Source organism: Phoca vitulina, unplaced genomic scaffold (assembly GCF_004348235.1).
Source record: "Phoca vitulina isolate PV1807 unplaced genomic scaffold, GSC_HSeal_1.0 scaffold16, whole genome shotgun sequence".
Lineage (NCBI taxonomy): Eukaryota > Metazoa > Chordata > Mammalia > Carnivora > Phocidae > Phoca > Phoca vitulina.
The window spans coordinates 1,430,149-1,449,023 of NW_022589719.1; the positions used below are offsets into that span (position 1 = coordinate 1,430,149).

Sequence of the window (18,875 nt, forward strand, 5' to 3'; positions counted from 1 at the left end):
CATACCCGTGGGCTTGGTGCTCCCCGAAGGGGGAGCCATGTGCTTCAGATGTCAGCGGGGCCGAGCCAGCTTGACTGGCATCTCTACGCCGTCTGCGGGCTGTGCTTGGGTAAGGGGTAATCTGTGTCACTTGCAAATAAAGAATAAATTCTGTATTCCTAGAAGACTTCCTATTTTGTTTTCTGTGCTTGGCATATATTCACTCAATCCACACCCACAACGTCGTAGGACAGGTACGATTGTTCTCATGTGGCCAAAGAAGAAGCTGAGACACAAAAAGGTTAAGTAACTTACCCAAGGTTATGCGGCTCGTAAGTGGTAGAGACAGGACTGGAACCCCGAAGCCTGGCCCCGAGTCCACAGTTGGTTTTTTTTGTTGTTTGTTTTTGTCTATGGCCTCCGCTGTGGGCTGCAAGCCGGGGTGCGTCTGGAGGATGTAGCGCAAGCTTGGAAAAGGCCAGAGGTGGACGGCGGCCAGGCTCAAAGCCGCTCACGCTCTTGCTCTCTCCCCAGATGAACATGCTGATGAGGCTGCAGGAGGCGGCCAACTACTCCAGCCCCCAGAGCTACGACAGCGACTCCAACAGCAACAGCCATCACGACGACATCCTGGACTCGTCCCTAGAGTCGACTCTGTGACAGGGGCCAGCCGTGGAGCCTGCCCGCCTCCCCGCTCCCTGCCCTGCCCCACCTGCGTGCCCCGCACCTTCCTGAGCCAGCCCCCGGCCGCGGCGCGAGAGCTGCAGGGATACCCAGACCCCTCCTCCTCCAGCCTCGACCTGGGTGCGGGCCTCCCAGGCCAGCCGCCTTGGCACCGCTCCCTTCCACAGGGAGACCTGCACTACCTTCTTGTTTATTTTCATTATCGTTTGCCTTGTTGCCGTGACCTCCCTAAGACACTGAAGGTACTTCTCGGGAAACGGTCGTCACCGTTGAAATGAAAAGGTTCTAAAGAAAGCAAACAAACAAACCAAGAACCCGCTTGGAAGCTCCTGAAACCAAACAGCATCCTGCGGCGAGCTACCCAGAGCGGAGAGACTGGAGCCACGCTGGAAATGCGGGCAACACAGCTACCCCTGGGCACAGAGCCTCGGGCCTGGGTCTCGCCGCCAGCAGCCTGCATCTGCCTCCGCGCCTCCCCCGCGGCCGGCCGCCCAGACAGCTGGTGCTAACGGGGCGGGCGCCGCTGGGTCCCACTCGGCTGACTGCGCAGCTACGACGCAGGGACACCGCAGGGAAACGCGAAGCGCGCTCGCTGTTTTGTTCTGCTTCTTAAATGGTGCTCTCCTTACCCGAGAGGTATTTTTGCCTGTTCCCGTTCAGCCCCACCTTCCAGACCCGTCAGCCTCCAGTCGATCCTGAGCGTGAGTGGAACGTGCGCGAGCGGATGTGGCCACGATGCAGACGGCCCGTGTGTACTTCCCCCTCCTGTCTCAATGAATCAGGTTTTTCTTTCTGCAAACACTGTGGACAGTGAGAATTGGTCTGTTTTGGAGAACTGGTTACCCCCTTGCAAATGAGGTTGAGTTTCCCCCCTTTTCTGACTCTTTGATTTTGAAGATTTTTTCCTCCCCCCCGCCCCCCCACCTTTGGTCAGAATCAGTCCTTTGGTGAAAGAAAGAACCGCAGGAGTTGAGTTTCGGTTTGGTCCTGCTGAGTTCTGGTTGTTCAGTTGTCCATCCTCATGGTTTTACACCTCGCCGCGCCCTGCTAGGGCCGGGGGTGGGGGGGAGGGGGGTCGCGTCCTTTCTAGTGGACCGGGACCCCATCCTCCACGCACGGGTGAGCGGGGACCTTGCCTTTCCTTCTCGTCCTCGAGGCTTCAGAACGCACATCAACACCTCAGGCGTGCCAGCCCCAACCTCAGGTGGGGTGCTGAGGTCACCTCGCACAAGACTTGCACTTTCCTCAGAACCAACGTGACACAACTCCACAAGGGGCCGGAGTCCGCTCCCTTTCAGAAGCCCCGGCCCCCGTCCGGACGAGTCTTGCCTGACCTCTTTGGTGCTGACCTTCCCAAAGCGATGCCTTACTGGTTTTGTACTAACCGTGTTCATTTATGAGTGTTGTGCCTGCCTGGGGTCCATTAGTTTTTTTGTTTATTTTCCCCATCAGAGCAAACAGGGCTAAAAAGTCATCTACTCATTAGGAGGACTCAAGTTGCTGTGACTTTTCTCATCCAAAAGACTCATTTGTGTGGATGCATGACCATGGGTAAAAGGAAAAAGGAGAAAAAAAAAAAAAAAAAGATGCATTTTTTTTTTTTTTAGGTTATCAGTCTCCAGCTAACACTCTGCCTGGACAGTGATCTGTCTGATGCAGGAAAAGGCAAAAGTTGCTACAAGTCCGCAAGGCATTGCTGATGCATACCCTGCTAGGATGTGTCTTCAACATACTGGTATTTCCTTTACAGAGAGTGCTAAGTTGTTTGTTTCTGCTTTATAAAGAGAATCTTCATCGGACCCCAGTGGGGGTGTCTCTGTTAACAATCAGGGTTTTTATTCCACCTTTCACATTTCTATTTCTGAAGGTCCATCTCTGTACATTTTTTTTTCATTCACTTACCACAAGAACTTGACCTGAAACTGCTCGCATGACATTGGATGACACCATTTTCTTCCTCCTTAGAGGAAAAGGAGAAATGTGTCCCACTAGCTGGTGAATGGAAAAGCTCTCTGTGCTGTCCTTGCTTTCATCTCTGTAAACTCAGACTCTCTTGCGCGCAGCCTTCATTAGCCATCTGGATGTGTGAGTGTGTCTTGTTCTGTTTTGTTTTTTCATAAAAATTTTAAACCATGAATTTAGCCTGTGACCACGGGCCACACCCTGAGCCTTCTGGTAAACCTGAAGAGTGGTCCTTCTCAATCTGTTTCCCAGCGATGACCTTACACGCTCATACTGTGAATTTGGGAGGAGGTAAAATGGACTTCTCCTTGGGGGCAGTTTTCCCAGTCACCTTGTGAGTAGACACCTGCCAATATTGTTTGAACCCCCCCCTTTTTTTTTAAATTGACACCTTTTCTGTCGTCTCCCCTCCTACAGACTTCCCTCCCACTGGGTCCAGGCTCAGAACCGAGACCTCTGTCCCTGGTACTGCCTAACTAGTGACCAGTGATTTCAAGTAGTGTAGCCCGTGTGTGATTCACAACTCCGTGTCCTTCCTAAAGTTTCGGGAAGCAGGGTTGTCTGACGTGCACATTTCTTATTTCGGTCATATTTTACTTTAGTGTCACTCACCTTTGACAAAGTGACTTTGTACTCATTTAGGGCTCTGTCCGAAATGCTTCCATTTTGCCTTTTTCTACAGTTAGGCTAATTTTGAAATGTATGAAATTCTATGCAACATTTATGTTGAGTTACCAATGGAAGCCAAAAGTCTTCTTCCCAAACTGCCAAGAATTATACAGGCCATAAATGAGATGGGAATATCTTTTAATTTAAGTTTGGGGGTGGGGGAGGGGTGGGACAAGGAATGAGACTTGCCTAGACCTTTGTTGTGTCTTGGGGACATTTTTTATTTCACTGTCGATGCTTCAACTTCGAAATTCTGTGTACTCAAATTTGATCGTGGCGAATCTACTTCAAAAGGAAAAAAAAATAATCCAGCTTTGTGGATATTAAATGGAAGGTTTGCTGTTTTAATCTAGTTGTTTCCAGTGGAGCAGTTTATGAAATATGTCCTATAAGATGTACATTTTTTCATTGTAACATAGAAATTGTAAATAATCGATTAAAGTGCTGCATTTTGATGAATTTTTTCTAGCCATTTTTAAAGAGAAAACTAGGAATTGAGTATTTTGTGTACGGTATGTTTCCTTCCTCCTTCCCTCCCGCCCTCCCTATTTAATTTTCATTTGTCATGAGGTTTTTGGATTTGCCAATGATCTACTGGAGATCATGCCCCACGTCATAGAGAATAAAGCTGATGATTGTACCAGTCTTAAATTATTCATGATTCAATAAAATTGATGCTTATTTATTCAGATTAGTGGTTTGGCTTTTCTGTGCTCGAGCAAGTCCTTGACGGAGTTGAATTTCATGCCAACAGCAAGCCGTTCTTCCTTGGATAGAGCAAACAGGGAGACCCCTGAAGCCGAGCAAACCTACCTTTGTCACGAGACCATCGACGTCCATCCTCCCCTTCTCCGTTTCTCCTCTAACATGTTGCTACTTGTGTGGAGCTTATTGGAAATGCACAACTTCGGACTCCTCTCAAATTTTATGAATCCTTGGGGATCCTGCAGACATGCAGATTCTGCCTGGGTAGGTCCAGGGTGTGGCCAGAGATTCCTGGTTTCTAGCCTCCTCCCAGGTGATGCTGGTGCTCTGGGCCCTTCACGCTGGGAACAGCAGCCTCTATCGGTGTCCAGGCAGACTGCCGATCGACCCCTTGGCACAGGACAAAGGTTTAGTGTTTTTTTTAATGTATCGAATACCTATTAATAGCCAAATTGCTTTCCCAAATGCTCCAGTATAATCTGCAAAAGGACCCTGAGGAGGTAAATATTGCGACTTCCATTTTACAAGTGAACAAAACAGGCTCAGAGAAAACCACTTCCCGAGGCTTCTGTCCACTAAGAGGGGTGGTAGCTGGGAGGTCCAGCCCCATCTTCCAAATCCAAAGCTGGCCTTGCTGGGCTGCCTCTGATCTTAGGGGCCCCGTTCCACATAGCGGCTGGTGGCCATTGCAGGGCATGGACAGTGGGCGAGAAGATCACCTCTTAGCCTTCACTTTCAACAGCAACAACAAAAACTTTAAAGGCTTGAAGCGAGGCCTGTGGGTTCATTGTGAAATTGATCCTCCACTGTGGACTCGGCTGCCAGTGACGTGAGAGGCCCAGCTCCTACCATGCACCACTGTGGCTCAGCCAAGGAGACAGAATCCAGAGACTCAACAGTTTCTAAGGCCGGTCAGAAAGAATGAAGGGGAGCTGGAGCAATGGTTTGGCAGCTAGATACCCTGAATTTCTAAGATTTCCCATGTCAGATATTCTACCCATAGCTACACAGTCTGTTCTGATGTTCTCGAGGAAATAGGATCAGCACAGGTAAAGGGCAGGATGACTTCAAAACCGCCATATCCGGTTCTAAAACCCACGCCCTTTCGGCCACAGTCTCCTTGGGTTGGACTTTGAGGGGAGGCCTATGCATCCCTTCTACACCCGTTAGCTATTGCTGTGTAACAAATGATCCTCAAAACTTAGCAGCTTAAAACAACAAACATTTTTTCTCTGTGTGAAGCAGTAGTCGTTGTGGCTTAGCTGGGTCTTCTGACTGGGACTTTCTCACAAGGCTGCAATCAGCAGGTCTTAAATATTTAAATACTAGAAGTAGGAACTATAGAAAGCATCATTTATTTTATTAAGTAATCTCTACACCCAGCGTAGGGCTTGAACTCACAAGCCCGAGATCAAGAGTTGCACGCTCCACTCACTGAGCCAGCCGGGTGCTCCAGAAAGCATCATACTTAATGATAAATGGTCAGATGTTTTCCTGCTTAGATTAGGAGGCAGATAAAGGTGATTCCTGTCAGCACTTAACATCACAGTAGAGACCCTAACCGGTAGAGTGAAGCAAGAGGATTGGAAAGGGAAAAAAATTACACTTTTTATTCACAGATAACATTATGTACTTAGATAATCCAAAAGAATTCACAGACATTATTAGAAATAATGAGTTGAATACATTAGCTGGATACAAAAATCAATACATGAAAATCAACTGAACAGGGGCGCCTGGCTGGCTCAGTCGGTAGAGCATGCGACTCTTGATCTCAGGGCTGTGAGTTCGAGCCCCACAGTAGAGATAGAGTCTACTTGAAAAAAAATATAGTCAACATCTATATGCAGCCAAAGTTCAAGAATTTAAAAGGTACCAGTTTAAGGGCATCAAAAATATCTAATACCTAGGAATAAATGGCACATAAGATGGGCAAGCCTTCTACACAGAAATATATAAAACATTGTGGGGAGAAATTGAGGAAGACCCAAAGAAATGTGGAGCTACATATGATGTTTGTGGATTAGGAGAGTCAGTGTTGTAAAGATGTCAGTTTTTCCAAAATGGACTGTAGATTTGATGCGATCCCACTCAAAAGCCCAACATAGTTTCATGGAATTGACAAGATGATTTTAAATTTATTTAGAAATGCAAATGGTGGAAGCATAGCTGATGAAGAAGTAAACAGATTTCTCTACCAGATATCAAGACTTAACCCTCAAGCTCATTAGGACAAAGACAGTGATACAGGAACTGACAACAGTTCAAGAAGATAGAATAGACATTCCCCAAATAAACCCAACACACACTTGCTTTCCTACATAGAATTGCAGCATCTCAGACCAAAGGACCTATTTCATGGAGAAGGGAACTTGACCAAGGACACATGACAGTGAGATCCACTGGTTCCTATTCTAAAGCTGGAGTTGAACTGTCCTCTTAAAGACTCAAGGCACCAGCTTGAGAAAGACATTCTGTGTTGGAGCACTGTTTTCCAGGAAACGATACATGTTCAGCCACTGGCCGTTATTTGTTCCTGGGTGCCCAACAACTAGAACGCCTGAGTTTGGGAACTGAGCAGTGGAGGTAGGAATGACCCCCTCCAGGAACCCACCTGGGGAACTTTTTGCTTCCTGTCCTACAACTTTAGGCTCTGCAAAATTAGAGGTGCCTGTCCCTGCTGCTTGTGGGCAAGAAGGCAGGAGAAGGGGTACTTCTCCTCTTCTTCTAGCACATCTACCACTGCCTTTAAAACGACATCTGCGGCAGGATGACCTGGGACTGCTGACGCTGGCAGGGTCAGTGACCCTGATTATGCTGAGGAGCTAGGGCTGCACCACGGGAGCAGGGGCGAGTATGTATGGACCTTGGGGCATTCTCGGGATACCTCTCGGTTATTGCCATGCCTGGTGATAACTGTGAATGGGCATTTGCAGCCACCACAGCCCGACAAGGCCAAGGTAGACAGTTGCTCAGAGGCTTCAGGAGCGAAGTACTGGCTGAGGGTACCACAGAATGCAGGACTAAGCAAAGAGATGCTGAGGATCAGTGATGGCCCTGGGACCAGCTGTAGCAAGGGCGACTAGCTTGTTCCACTAACTCTCCCATTCAGAGTCTTTTCTTTGGAGATTCTGACCGGCAACTACCCTGGACTTTCAGTAACAGCGTAGACGCGACGCACCAAATGAACGGTCTGAGCATTGCAAGGCACGAGCTGCAGCAGACACCGTCGATGCCTCAGTCCATACCCCTGACTTCATCTGAGCCTGCCCTGGACACCTGGCGTGCTGACAGCATCCCCCTGCAAGCCCCCGTGTGTCCCTGCTTCCCTGCCCGAGACCTTTCTCCAGTGCCATGGAAGCTGCTTCAGAGCAGCCCACAGGAGATTTTTAGTGCCCTGAGGGACGACTTACAACCAGTAAGGCACAGGAGTTTTAGTGGAAGAATGCCCGGCATTCCCATCTTTCTGTGGGACAAGTGGGAGGCACGGTCTACAGGGCTCTTTAGAGGCTCCCAATGGGACTGGGCCCTGATTGCCCATAATGACAATCAAGGAGCTCTTTGTTGGCTTTCTCCCTTCCTTGTCACATTTTGTCTACTCCTTCCCTCAGAGCTGCACGAGGATGATGCAGCAAGGACATACCCCTGAGAGTGTCTGCCTTGAATGTCGTACCCCTGACACCTCACTTAGCTCACCCTGGTCCCAGCGCTGCCCTCAGTCCTGCTTCCTGACACCACAGCACCAGTTAGCTCTCTACACTCACGTCCTTTCTCAGACTCTGATAAGACAACTCAGCAATTCCACTCTTAACTATTATTATGGATTGAATGGTGTCCCCTTAGAAGGATATGTTGAAGTCCTAACCCCCAAAACCTCCATATGTGACCTAATGTAGAAATAGCATCTTAATCAAGATGAGGTCATACTGGAGTCGGGTGAGCCCTTCATGCTATATGACTGGTGTCCCTATAAGAAGATCGTGTGAAGACACGAGGGAAGAACGTGTGAGAATGGAGGCAGAGGTCAGAGTGGCCTAGCTGTAAGCCGACGAGCTCTAACACGGGTGTTCCTTGCTTCCCCCAGAAGCTGGGAAGAGGCAAGATTCTCCCTAGAGTCTCAAAGGGAGCATAGACCTGCTGACACCTTAGTTTGAGACTTCTAGCTTCTAAAACTGTCAGAGAATACCCCTCTGTTGTTTTAAGCCACCCAGTTTGTGGTACTTAGTTGTGGCAGCTCTAGGTAATCAATACACTTAGAAACCCAACAGAAATGCATACACACACACACACACACAAATACATATACCAAGAAATATGTACATAATTGTTCATAGCAGTTCTAGTGTTCATTATAACCTGGAAACAACCCACACATCCACTGATGGAAGGACCAATAAAATTGTGATAGGTCAGTGTCCTACAGTAGGGAAAATATTTGTGGGTAGATATTGAGTGAATGTTGAGTGAAAGCAGTCAGACCCAAAAGGATGCAAAAGTATGATTCCATTTCTAGAAAGGGCACACTTCCATTCAGGGCTGGGTGCTTGTGTAGATGAGAAACTGTAAAGAGAGCAGGGGCGGTGGTCAGGAGGGGTAAAGGGCCTTGGGTTGCTGGCATCATCCTATTTCTTGACGTGGCTGGTGTAATAGATCATGGAGCTGTGTGTCTTTGCTTTTCGTGCACTTTCTTCTGGGAGTGCTCTTCTTCATAATACGGATTTTAGAAAGCAAACGCTAGCCCAGGCTGCCCACCCGGCCCCCTGATTCCACCACTAGCTCCTGGTTTGGATTCTCAGAAGTCAGTTCCTCAGTTCATAAATCAAGGGCACGGTTTTCACCCACCTTGACATGAACGGATGTGTGAGCTTGCACAGGTTAGTGCCGCTTCCCTATGTCTCAACCCCCTTGAGTGAAACGGGCCTAAACGGCACCTGTCTTGCAGGATTCAGGGCGGCGCTGTGTGCAGAGGGTGCCAACGCCATGAAGCGCTTCCTCGATTTTCCTCCCAGCGCGGATTTCTTTGGCCGTGCAATCTCTGCTGTGTCAGAAGCTGGAGCAGTGGGACTTCAGAGGATGGAACTGGCTCCAAAAGGGGAGGACGCAGAGAGGTGGGTCCGGGCTCCAGACAAGTGGAAGCTTCCTAAGGTCACAAACAGGGAAGAGGCTGCCTTTTAAGATAGCAAGTGCGTCATCATCATGGGAGTCCAACCAAGGATCCCCGCCCTGGTTGGCAGGTGAGTCCAGGTGGTCTCTGGAGGTTAGCCTGCCTGGTGGGATTGCTTCAGGCAGGACACAGTGGAAAGAGTGTTGGGGTCTAGAGACCTGAGTTACTGGGTCCTACCCTGGCTGTCTGCCTTACAGATGACCTGCCAACTCTCAGGGCATAGTTTTCCCGTTTGTCTAATGAAAGAATTGGACTATCTCAGTGGTTTCCTAATGTGGCTCATCACCACTATCCCAGAGAGCACATTAGAAACAGACCGTGGCTTCCCCTGAGCGCTGGGGAATCAGGATGTGCTTGGGACCGCTCACCTCTCCCCGCTCCTGCATTGCCGGCTGGTTATAGGCAGCCTATTATACCTCATAGTGGCCACGAGGGGGCAGCAAAGCCAAAGCAATGCCAGTCCTTCATCTGGCTGGACTTGGCAAAATTCTGTCTCCGCTGAAAGGGCATTGAAGCAATGATATTATGGTACAACGAAGCACACTTAGCAGCTAGATCCTGATTTCTTTTTTTTTTTTTTAAGATTTTATTTTTTTATTTGAGAGAGAGAGCATGAGCAGGGGGAGGGAGAGAGAGAAGCAGACTCCCCTGCTGAGCAGAGAGTGTCTTGCGGGGCTCAATCTGAGGATCATGGGTTCATGACCTGAGCTGAAGGCAGCCGGTTAACCGACTGAGCTGCCAGGCGCCCCAGATCTTGATTTCTAAGTACAAGTCTCCGCTAAGAAAAACCTTGGAAGGTGGCTGATTGCAGGCATGGGGCAGAAAAACAAGGTGAGCCCAGAATGTTTTGTTGTGCCAGGAAACATGTAAGTGCTCAAGAACTGTTGGAGACATATCTAAGGGACACCAGAGCCACCTTCAAGGAGCATCTGGTGGTTAAGTCTGAGAAAACTGAGCATCAGAAGAAACACTAGTGGTGATCAATTATGACATCATTGAATGAAACAAAAATCTGTGAGTCCATTTCGATAACAAAAGGCTAAGAGTGTCATGACTCAGATGCATACTGCTCAGCCATAGGCCTCTTTCTCTTGCCAGACGAGCATAAAAGGGACCATTTCAAAGGATCTGGGGAAAAGGAGAAGCAGCATACAGGTCTACATACACGATGTCAGGAAGTAGAGACTTCACTGAGAGAGGATGAGTTGCCAAATGAGAACATACTTCTCTTCCTTATTGTGAGCTAGACAAGGTCTCCAAAACCGATGGCTTAAAATATTGCAGTGACCAACAGATCTGTTTGCTCACCAATTTCTTTTTTAAATTAGGAAATTGCACTTAAATGCTACATTTCCAGCTTCTCTTAAAAAACAGGCAATCTGACCCTACATTTCCACATGGAAACCATCAGCTAGAGCAAACAGCAGTCAGCTTGTTCAGTGGGCTCTGCATTCTGCAGCTCACCAGAGTCGCCACCAGTCCAGGCCCCCTGCACTGATTTCTGTCACCGGCCTGACCCCCAGAAGCATGAGCATTCATGACCGCCTCTGAGAGGTAGCGTCTGTCCTTAGGAGACAGGTGTGTGTGTGTGCGACAGTAGTTGATTCAACATTTCTTAACAGAATTGAGACAATGAAGAGGTGAACTTCCACTTGTAGAAACTAGATTTGGAGGGACTCTTGCTGGACTTTACAGAAAAATTGAGAACATCAAAGTTCTCTTTCCTGGACCTGGAATGCCCAATCACCCCCCACTCCTCAAGCCAATGCCTCTTCTTTACCTCCTTTGGAGTGGAGGGGAGGGGATTGTTATGTAAAACAGAAGGAGAAGCAGCTTGAACTGAAGAATATTCCCTAGGGGTAAGGAGTAGTTTTCTAAAAATTCAATAGAAAGCTTTCTGATTGGGGTACCTGGATGGCTCAGTCCATTAAGCATCTGCCTTTGGCTCAGGTCATGATCCCAGGGTCCTGGGATGGAGCCCCATGTGGGACTACCTGATGAGTGGGGAGTCTGCTTCTCCCTCTCCCTCTGCCCCTCCCCTGCTTGTGCTCTCTCTCTCAAATAAATCAATAAAATCTTTAAAAGAAAAAAGCTTTCTAATTAATGTATAAAGAGAGAGCCCTTTTTTTTTTTTAAGAGGGAGTCTTTTTTTAAAGATTTTATTTACTTGTTTATTTATTTGAGAGAGAGAGAGTGTGCACAAGCGGGGAATGGGGGGGCTGGAGGAACAGAGGGGGCAGGAGAGGGAGGGGAAAAGAATCTCAAGCAGACTCTGCACAGAGCAGAGCCAACATGGAGCTCCATCTCACCACCCTGAGATCATGACCTGAGGCAAAACAAAGAACGGAGGATTTTCCTCTGAGGTAAAAGAGATTCATGTGAGGAGAAAAAGTTCTCTTTGCCACTGTCCCTCTTGCTTTCTATGATGAATGCTGTCGTGAAGTGATGCTTGGAGCTGCAACAGACATTTTGCCACCATGAAAAAAAATTCCAACCCATGCTTATATGGTCAGCTAATCTGTGGCAAAGGAGATAAGAATGTACAACAGGGAAAAGACACTCACTTTGACAAGTGGTGTGGGGAAAACTGGACGGCTACAGGCAAAGGAATGAAACTGAATCACTTTCTTACACCATATACAAAAATAGACTCAAAATGGATTAAAACCTAAATATAAGACCTGAAACCATAAAATTCCTGAAAAGAAACACAGGCAACAATCTCTTAGAATTGACTTTAGCAAAATTTTTCTAGATATGTCTCCTGAGGCAAGAGAAAAAAAAGCAAAATTAAACAATTGGGACTACGCCAAAATAAAAAGCTTCCGCACAGCAAAGGAAACCAACAAAACAAAAAGGCAACCTACTGAATGGGAGAAAATATTTGCAAATGATATATCTGATAAGGGGTTAGAATCCAAAATATATAAAGAATTTCTACAACTCAACACAAAAAAACATAAATAATCTGCTTAAAAAAATGGGCAGAAGACCTGAATAGGCATTTTTCCAAAAGAAGACATTCAGATGGCCAACAGATACATGAAAAGATGCTCAACATCACTAATTTCCAGAGAAATGCATATCAAAACCACAAGGCGATATTACTTCACACCAGTCAGAATGACTCATACCAAAAAGATAAGAAATAACAAGTGTTGGTGAGGATGTGGAGGAAAAGGAACCCTTGTGCACTGTTGGTGGAAATGTAAATTGGTACAGCCACTGTGGAAGACAGTATAGAAAAAAAAAACTAAAAGGTGAAATACCATATGATCCCGTTATTCTACTTCTGGGTATTTTCCAGAAGAAAACAAAAACACTAATTTGGAAAGACATATGCACCCCTATGTTTCTTGTGGCATTATCTACAATAGCCAAGATATGGAAGCAACCCAAGTGTCCATCAATAGATGAGTGGATAAAGAAAATATGTCACACACACACACAATGGAATATTACTCAGCCATAAAAAGAATGAGATGCTGTCATTCATGACAACATGGATGGACCTAGAGGGTATTATGCTAAGTGAAATAAGTCAGTCAGAGAAAGACAAATAGCTCATGACTTTGCTTTTTTTTTTTTTTTTTTTTTTAAGATTTTATTTATTTATTTGAGAGAGAGAATGAGAGACAGAGAGCACGAGAGGGACGAGGGTCAGAGGGAGAAGCAGACCCCCCGCTGAGCAGGGAGCCCGATGTGGGACTCGATCCCGGGACTCCAGGATCATGACCTGAGCCGAAGGCAGTCGCTTAACCAACTGAGCCACCCAGGCGCCCATGACTTTGCTTATATATGGAACCTAAAAAACAAAATAATTACAAGAAAATAGAAACAGAATTATAGGGAACAAACTAGTGGTTGTCAAAGGGGAGGAGGGTGGGGGGATGGGTGAAATAGGTAAAGGGGATTAAAAGGTACAAATTTCCAGTTATGAAATAAATTATAAAATAAGTCATGGGGATGACAAGTACAGCTTAAGGCATATAGTCAATGTTGTCATAACTTTGTATGGTGACAGATGGTAACCGCACTTACCGTGTGAGCGCGGCAAAATGTGGGCAAAATGTGTGCCATTGATGAGTCTCGATGTTGTACCCCTGAAACTAATACGTCAATTACTTTTCAAAAATGAGTGATGACCCTTGGGGCAGTATAAGCGGTAGGAGGGCCTACCACTGCCAAGCAGACACCTGGAAAGAATTTAAGAGGAAAACCTCCTTTTTCCCAACGATAGGCAACCTTAAAATGTGAGGGAGGCTGATGAGGCAAAGTGATAAGAAAGTATAAAATAGTTATTAGTATGCAGCAATCTACCTACATAGCGAGGACGCCATGCCAAAGAGCTCAAGTTTCAGGCGTCGTTCCCTAATGAAGAATCATGGCATTTGACCATAGGCCTTTCCACCCTATGTGAGCGAATTGGTGACTTGTTGGTCTGTATTCGTTTCTTTTCTTATTTCAACAGAAATGTGTGATCTCATTCAATGCCAATTGGTAGATCAAAATAGGATCATTCAGAGCCAAGTAAGCAAGCTGATCTTTTTTCTCTCTTTCTTGGGCCCCTGCCAGTGTTCTACCATTTTAATTATGGAAACACTGAGGTCTAAAAAAAATGAATATCTTAGCCAAGGTACACACAGAAATAAATGGCAGAGATAAGATGTGAACCAAGGTCTGTCTTCTCAGACAACATACTGCCTCGTTGACAATACATTTTAACTTAAAAGTTAGTCCAAGATCAAAGTCTTTCTACTCTTCTCAGTCAGGCAAATACTAAGCGTGTGTAACAGAGGTTTTATGAGCAATGCCTTAACCAATTTCAGTAGCATGCCTAGCACACAGCACAGGCTCAGCAATGATTTGTGGGTGTAATTCAGACCAAATAGCAAAAGTTTGAGGCACAATAGGACAAAGATGTCATTTTCCAAATCATGCTCTTCCTTTTGTGGTCCAATCATGTCTGGAATAACTATGTGCCATCTACCAGAGAGCAGCTAACTAGCAGAGGTGGTATAGACTAGTACTGGTTAAGAGCATGGCCTCTGGGGCAGGATTGCTTAGGTTTGAAGCCCTGCGTTACCACTTGCTAGTTGTGTGACTTCCAGCAAGTTTCTTTTCTTTCTTTCTTTCTTTTTTTTTAAAGATTATTTGTTTGACTGAGAGAGAGAGCACAAGCAGGGGGAGCAGCAGAGGGAGAGGGAGAAGCAGGCTTCCCGCTGAGCAGGGAGCCCGATGCCAGGCTCGATCCCAGGACCCTGGGCTCATGACCTGAGCCAAAGGCAGCCGCTTAACCGACTGAGCCACCCAGGCACCCCATTCCAGCAAGTTTCTTAACACTTTGTGCCTCAGTTTCACTATCTGTAAATGTAAAATAAATTTATTAAATAAACCTACCGTATAAGGTTGTTATGATGAATAAGTTAGGAAATAAATGTTTGATCTGTAGACTAGTACCTAGTAAGCAGTAAGAGGCATTTAGGTGTTATTACTCTGTCTACCTGTAACTTGACCTTGAGTAAGAGAGTGCCAACTTGGTATCCCAGTTTCCCCCTCCCGACTGGAATTTAAAGCCCTGTGCCTGTCCATCCTCTGTTCCCCTTTACCAGAACACCTCCCCTTTCTCCCCACTTCCCTCTGCAGGGAATCCCATTTCCCCAGTGCCGCTTTGCTCCTTGCCCCATTCAGCGTCTATCCCTGAGTCCACCCCACGACCCCCGAAAAGGCTCACCTCCTAGATCACTTCCACCCCTTGTCTTTCCTGAACTCCAAAAGCACCTGCTCTTAGAGCTCTGTCCTGCCTTCCTGCTGGCCTGCCTGTTCTGTGTAGCTGCCTTGTCACATCACACGCACTCTCAGCCGTGGCCTGGGGTACAGGGCCCGGGAATGTCTTTCTCTGCAGCCGCCCTTGTGCACACACACTCACACGCACACACACACACACTCCCCTGTGTGTATAATCAGTGCCCAGCACACCCCACTCTCATCCTCACTCCCACCCACCACCCCAACCTGATTCCCAAACTCTACTTCTCTGTTGACTTCTCTTTCCATCAGCCCACAAATGTGATCCAGAATCTACAGACTTAAAATACAGAGGGAAAAAAAAAATCAAAAACCTCCCCTGTTGAACCACACATACCTTTCAGATACTTTCCATTGCTCCGCTTCCTTTTATAGTCCACCGGCTTGAAAACTTGTCTATGCTTGTCCAGGTGGCTTTCAGATTCCTTTGACTATGACCCTAAGAAATATGTTTCACAAAGCAGCTCAGTGCATGCGCACTCATACTGCGTAAGCACACACTCACACATGCACCTGCGGGCACGGAGTCATGCACCAACACACATGTTCTGCATTTGAAACAAACATTTCATAAAACATTACTCATGGGATTTACACTGAGATTTTCTAATTCATTCTTTGCTGGATTATGCTGTTTCATTTTTAAAAACCCTGGCTGCTATAGGCTGTATGTCTATAGATTATGGACTATGTGTCCAGCTTCCCTGCCCCCACCAAATTCCTATGTTGAAAACTAACCCCCAGGGGCGCCTGGGTGGCTCAGTTGGTTGAGCGACTGCCTTCGGCTCAGGTCATGATCCTGGAGTCCCTGGATCGAGTCCCACATTGGGCTTCCTGCTCAGCGGGGAGCCTGCTTCTCCCTCTGACCCTCCCCCCCTCTTATGCTCTCTCTATCTCATTCTCTCTCTCAAATAAATAAATAAAATCTTTAAAAAAAAAAAAAAGAAAACTAACCCCCAGTGTGATGCGATTTGGAGGTGGGGCCTCTGCAGAGGGATTATGTCCTGAGGGTGGGGCCCTCATGAATGGGATTAGTGCCCTGATGACAGAAGCTTCCGGAAGCTCCCTTGCTGCCTCCTCCATGTGAGGAAGCGGTCTTCCTCATGGAGAAAACAGCTGTTTCTGTACCCGGAAGGGGACTTCATCAGACACAACCACAGCACCTTGATCTCGGACTTCCAGCCTCCAGAATGGTGAGAAGACATTCCTGTTGTTTGTAGCCACCCCCCGCCCCCCAGTCTATGGTACTTTTGTTACAACAGTCTGCACAAACTAAGACACTGGCCTATAATCTTATTCCACTTCCTCTTCTCCTGTTAAATTCTTCGGCACTGAAGAAACCTTTCAATATATTAAAACACAGTTCAGAGAACAGTATGATAAACCTTATTGTTATCGCTCAGAATTTACGATGTTAACACTGTCGAATGTCCTTCAGATTTTAAAAAATGACAAAATTCAAGCCTCCTCCATGCTCTCTGCCCAGCTTCATTTCACTTCCTGCTGCTTTTGAGGCAAGAATTGGGTATATATCCTGTCTGTGGTCTTCGACTTGTACTAAATCTTTGTGTATCTACAACAGATATATTTTCCTAATTATTTGAAAATTTTGCATTTCACATTTAGGTTTTTAGGTTTTCAATTCTTTTGAAGTGAAGTTTTGCATATAATGCAGAATTTTAGAGAGCCAGTCGTCCCAACACCCTTTACCGAAGTGCACATCTTCTCTCCATTGATCTGGAATGCCTTTTCTATGGAACAGCAAGGTTTTGTGTACATTGGGCTATTTCTGGGGCATCTATTATTCAATTCGCTTCCATCTGGCTTACGCCCCTGTGTGTCAAGCAAAACTGGTCCTCTCAGGGTCCCCGATGATTTCTATCTAGTCAAGCAGTTTCTATTCTCATCTTTCTTGCTGTTAAGAAATTTCGGGCGTGTGGGCATGGCCCTACCTCTGGAAACGTCTCTCCTCTTTGTGTCTCTGACAACATATTTTCGTCCCATCTCCAGGGCTGCCTCCTTTCCATCTTCCTTTGCTGGTGCCTTCTATTCCACCCAGTCCTGGTACAAGCTCCTTCTCCTTCTCCAGCCCTTCTTTGGCTTATATAAGAAGCACACAAATAATATATGAGTGCGTTCCCGAAGTAGACAACTGAAGCAAGGCCTAACCGTAAGGGGAAACACGAAATGTCCTTCCATCACCGCCCACCACCTGCTTCCCGGACAGAGGCACTGCAGACTTTGGCTGTGTGGAGAGAGAATGAGAGCTGCCCCCAGTGGTTAATCTCCCCTTCATCTTCTGTCATAGAACCACCCAGAAGTTAGATGACACTTCCCTCCCTTGCGGCTCTGTGCCGTTCTGCCACCAAGCTCTGGCTTACGGCGGAGAAGGGGAACTGTTGGTCGCAACTGCAGGGACTCTTCTTTGAGGAAAAGGACATGCCCTTCACCTTCTCTTTTCTCCCTTTGACTTTTTTTTTAAGATTTATTTATTTATTTATTTTAGAGAGAGTGCGTGCATGCAAGAGCGGGGAGAGGGGCAGAGGGAGAGGGAGAGAGAGAATCCCAAGCAGACTCCCCCCTGAGTGCGGAGCCTGACTCAGGGCTCTGTCTACCTGGAGACAGCATCAGATCCCACGGGTAAGGGGCTCAGTCCTGTGAGGCTATGTGTACTTCAGATACCAACCGCAGGTCCAGGCTGCCACCTGTGCTTCTGATCGACTGGCTATAAGTTGGAGGTCCCCACAGCCCCCTCCTTGGGGTCCATTAATTTGTTAGAGTGGCTCACAGAACTCAGGAGACCAGTTTACTTACTATATTACTGGTGTATTATCAAAGGATATAACTCAGGAACAGCAAGGTGGAAGAGATGCATAGGGCAAGGGATGTGGGGGTGCTCTCTCTGAGTTTACCCCTCTCCGCAAATCTCCACATGTTCCCCAACCCAGTAGCTCTCCAAACCCCATCCTTCTGGGGTTTTATGGAGGCTTCATTATGTAAACACAACTGATTAAATCATTGGAAATCGAACTCAATCTCCAGCCTCTCACCCCTCCCCAGAGGTGGGGGTGGGACTGAAAGTTCCAAACCTCTAATCACATGGTGGGCTCCCTGGGCAACCAGCCCCCATCCTCAGGTGCTTTCCAAAAGTGACCTCATTAACATAAAGGCCTTTACCATCCTAATCACTTAGGAAATTCCAAGGATTTTAGGAGTTCTGTGCCAGAAACCAAATACGTATTCCTTACTATAAATCAAAATGTCACAGACCCCAAAGTGGGAACTGAGTATTGAGGAAAACAGAAAGATCCAGAAGGCCTGAGATGCTGATGAGCTTGGAGCCACCATTCCAGCGCCATAGTTGTATATGGAAGAGAAATATGCATATTTTTGTAAACTGTTGTCATTTAAGATTTTCTCTCTCTTCCACCAAAATTGACTTACCAACTCAAGTTATATTCTCTTTAGGATCTTTATTAACAAATATATCTTCTCTTTTTCAGAAATGAATCCATGTATGGTCTATGGCTGGCTTTTTTACTGAACAATGCACTCCTCTGACTCCTTCCCCTCCCACATTTAATCCACTCTTACAACCTGTTGATTCTTCTTTTAGCCTTCAACCTCTCTCCATCCTCACTGCACTCCCCTGGTCCAGGCCACCATAATTCCCAACTAATGCCAACTGATCATTCTGCTTCCACTCTTGCCTACAGTCCTATAGATAGAACTAGATCAGTCTTCAATCCATTCTTCACCTAGTGTTCAGGACAATGTTTTAAAAACCCACATCTAGTCACGTTGATCCATACTTAAAACATTTCTGTGCTTCCCTGACCTGAGTAGAATGAAATTTAAGTCCCTTACTGAGTCCATAAAGGTCTGACGGATTCCCTCTTTGCCC

The 18,875-nt window shown here is 46.6% G+C and overlaps 1 protein-coding gene across 6 annotated transcripts in view; it reads left to right on the top strand.

The window, feature by feature from the left end:
• The window catches only part of NAV2 (neuron navigator 2), a 385,703-nt gene extending 381,720 nt beyond the window's left edge, over positions 1-3,983 (top strand). For all 6 annotated transcript variants that reach the window (XM_032413834.1, XM_032413835.1, XM_032413836.1 and 3 more), the window contains one exon: positions 514-3,983. In XM_032413834.1, the coding sequence (XP_032269725.1) occupies positions 514-639 (126 nt within the window). In that variant the 3' untranslated portion in view covers positions 640-3,983. The remainder of the gene's footprint in view (positions 1-513) is intronic.
• Positions 3,984-18,875: the final 14,892 nt, after the last annotated feature.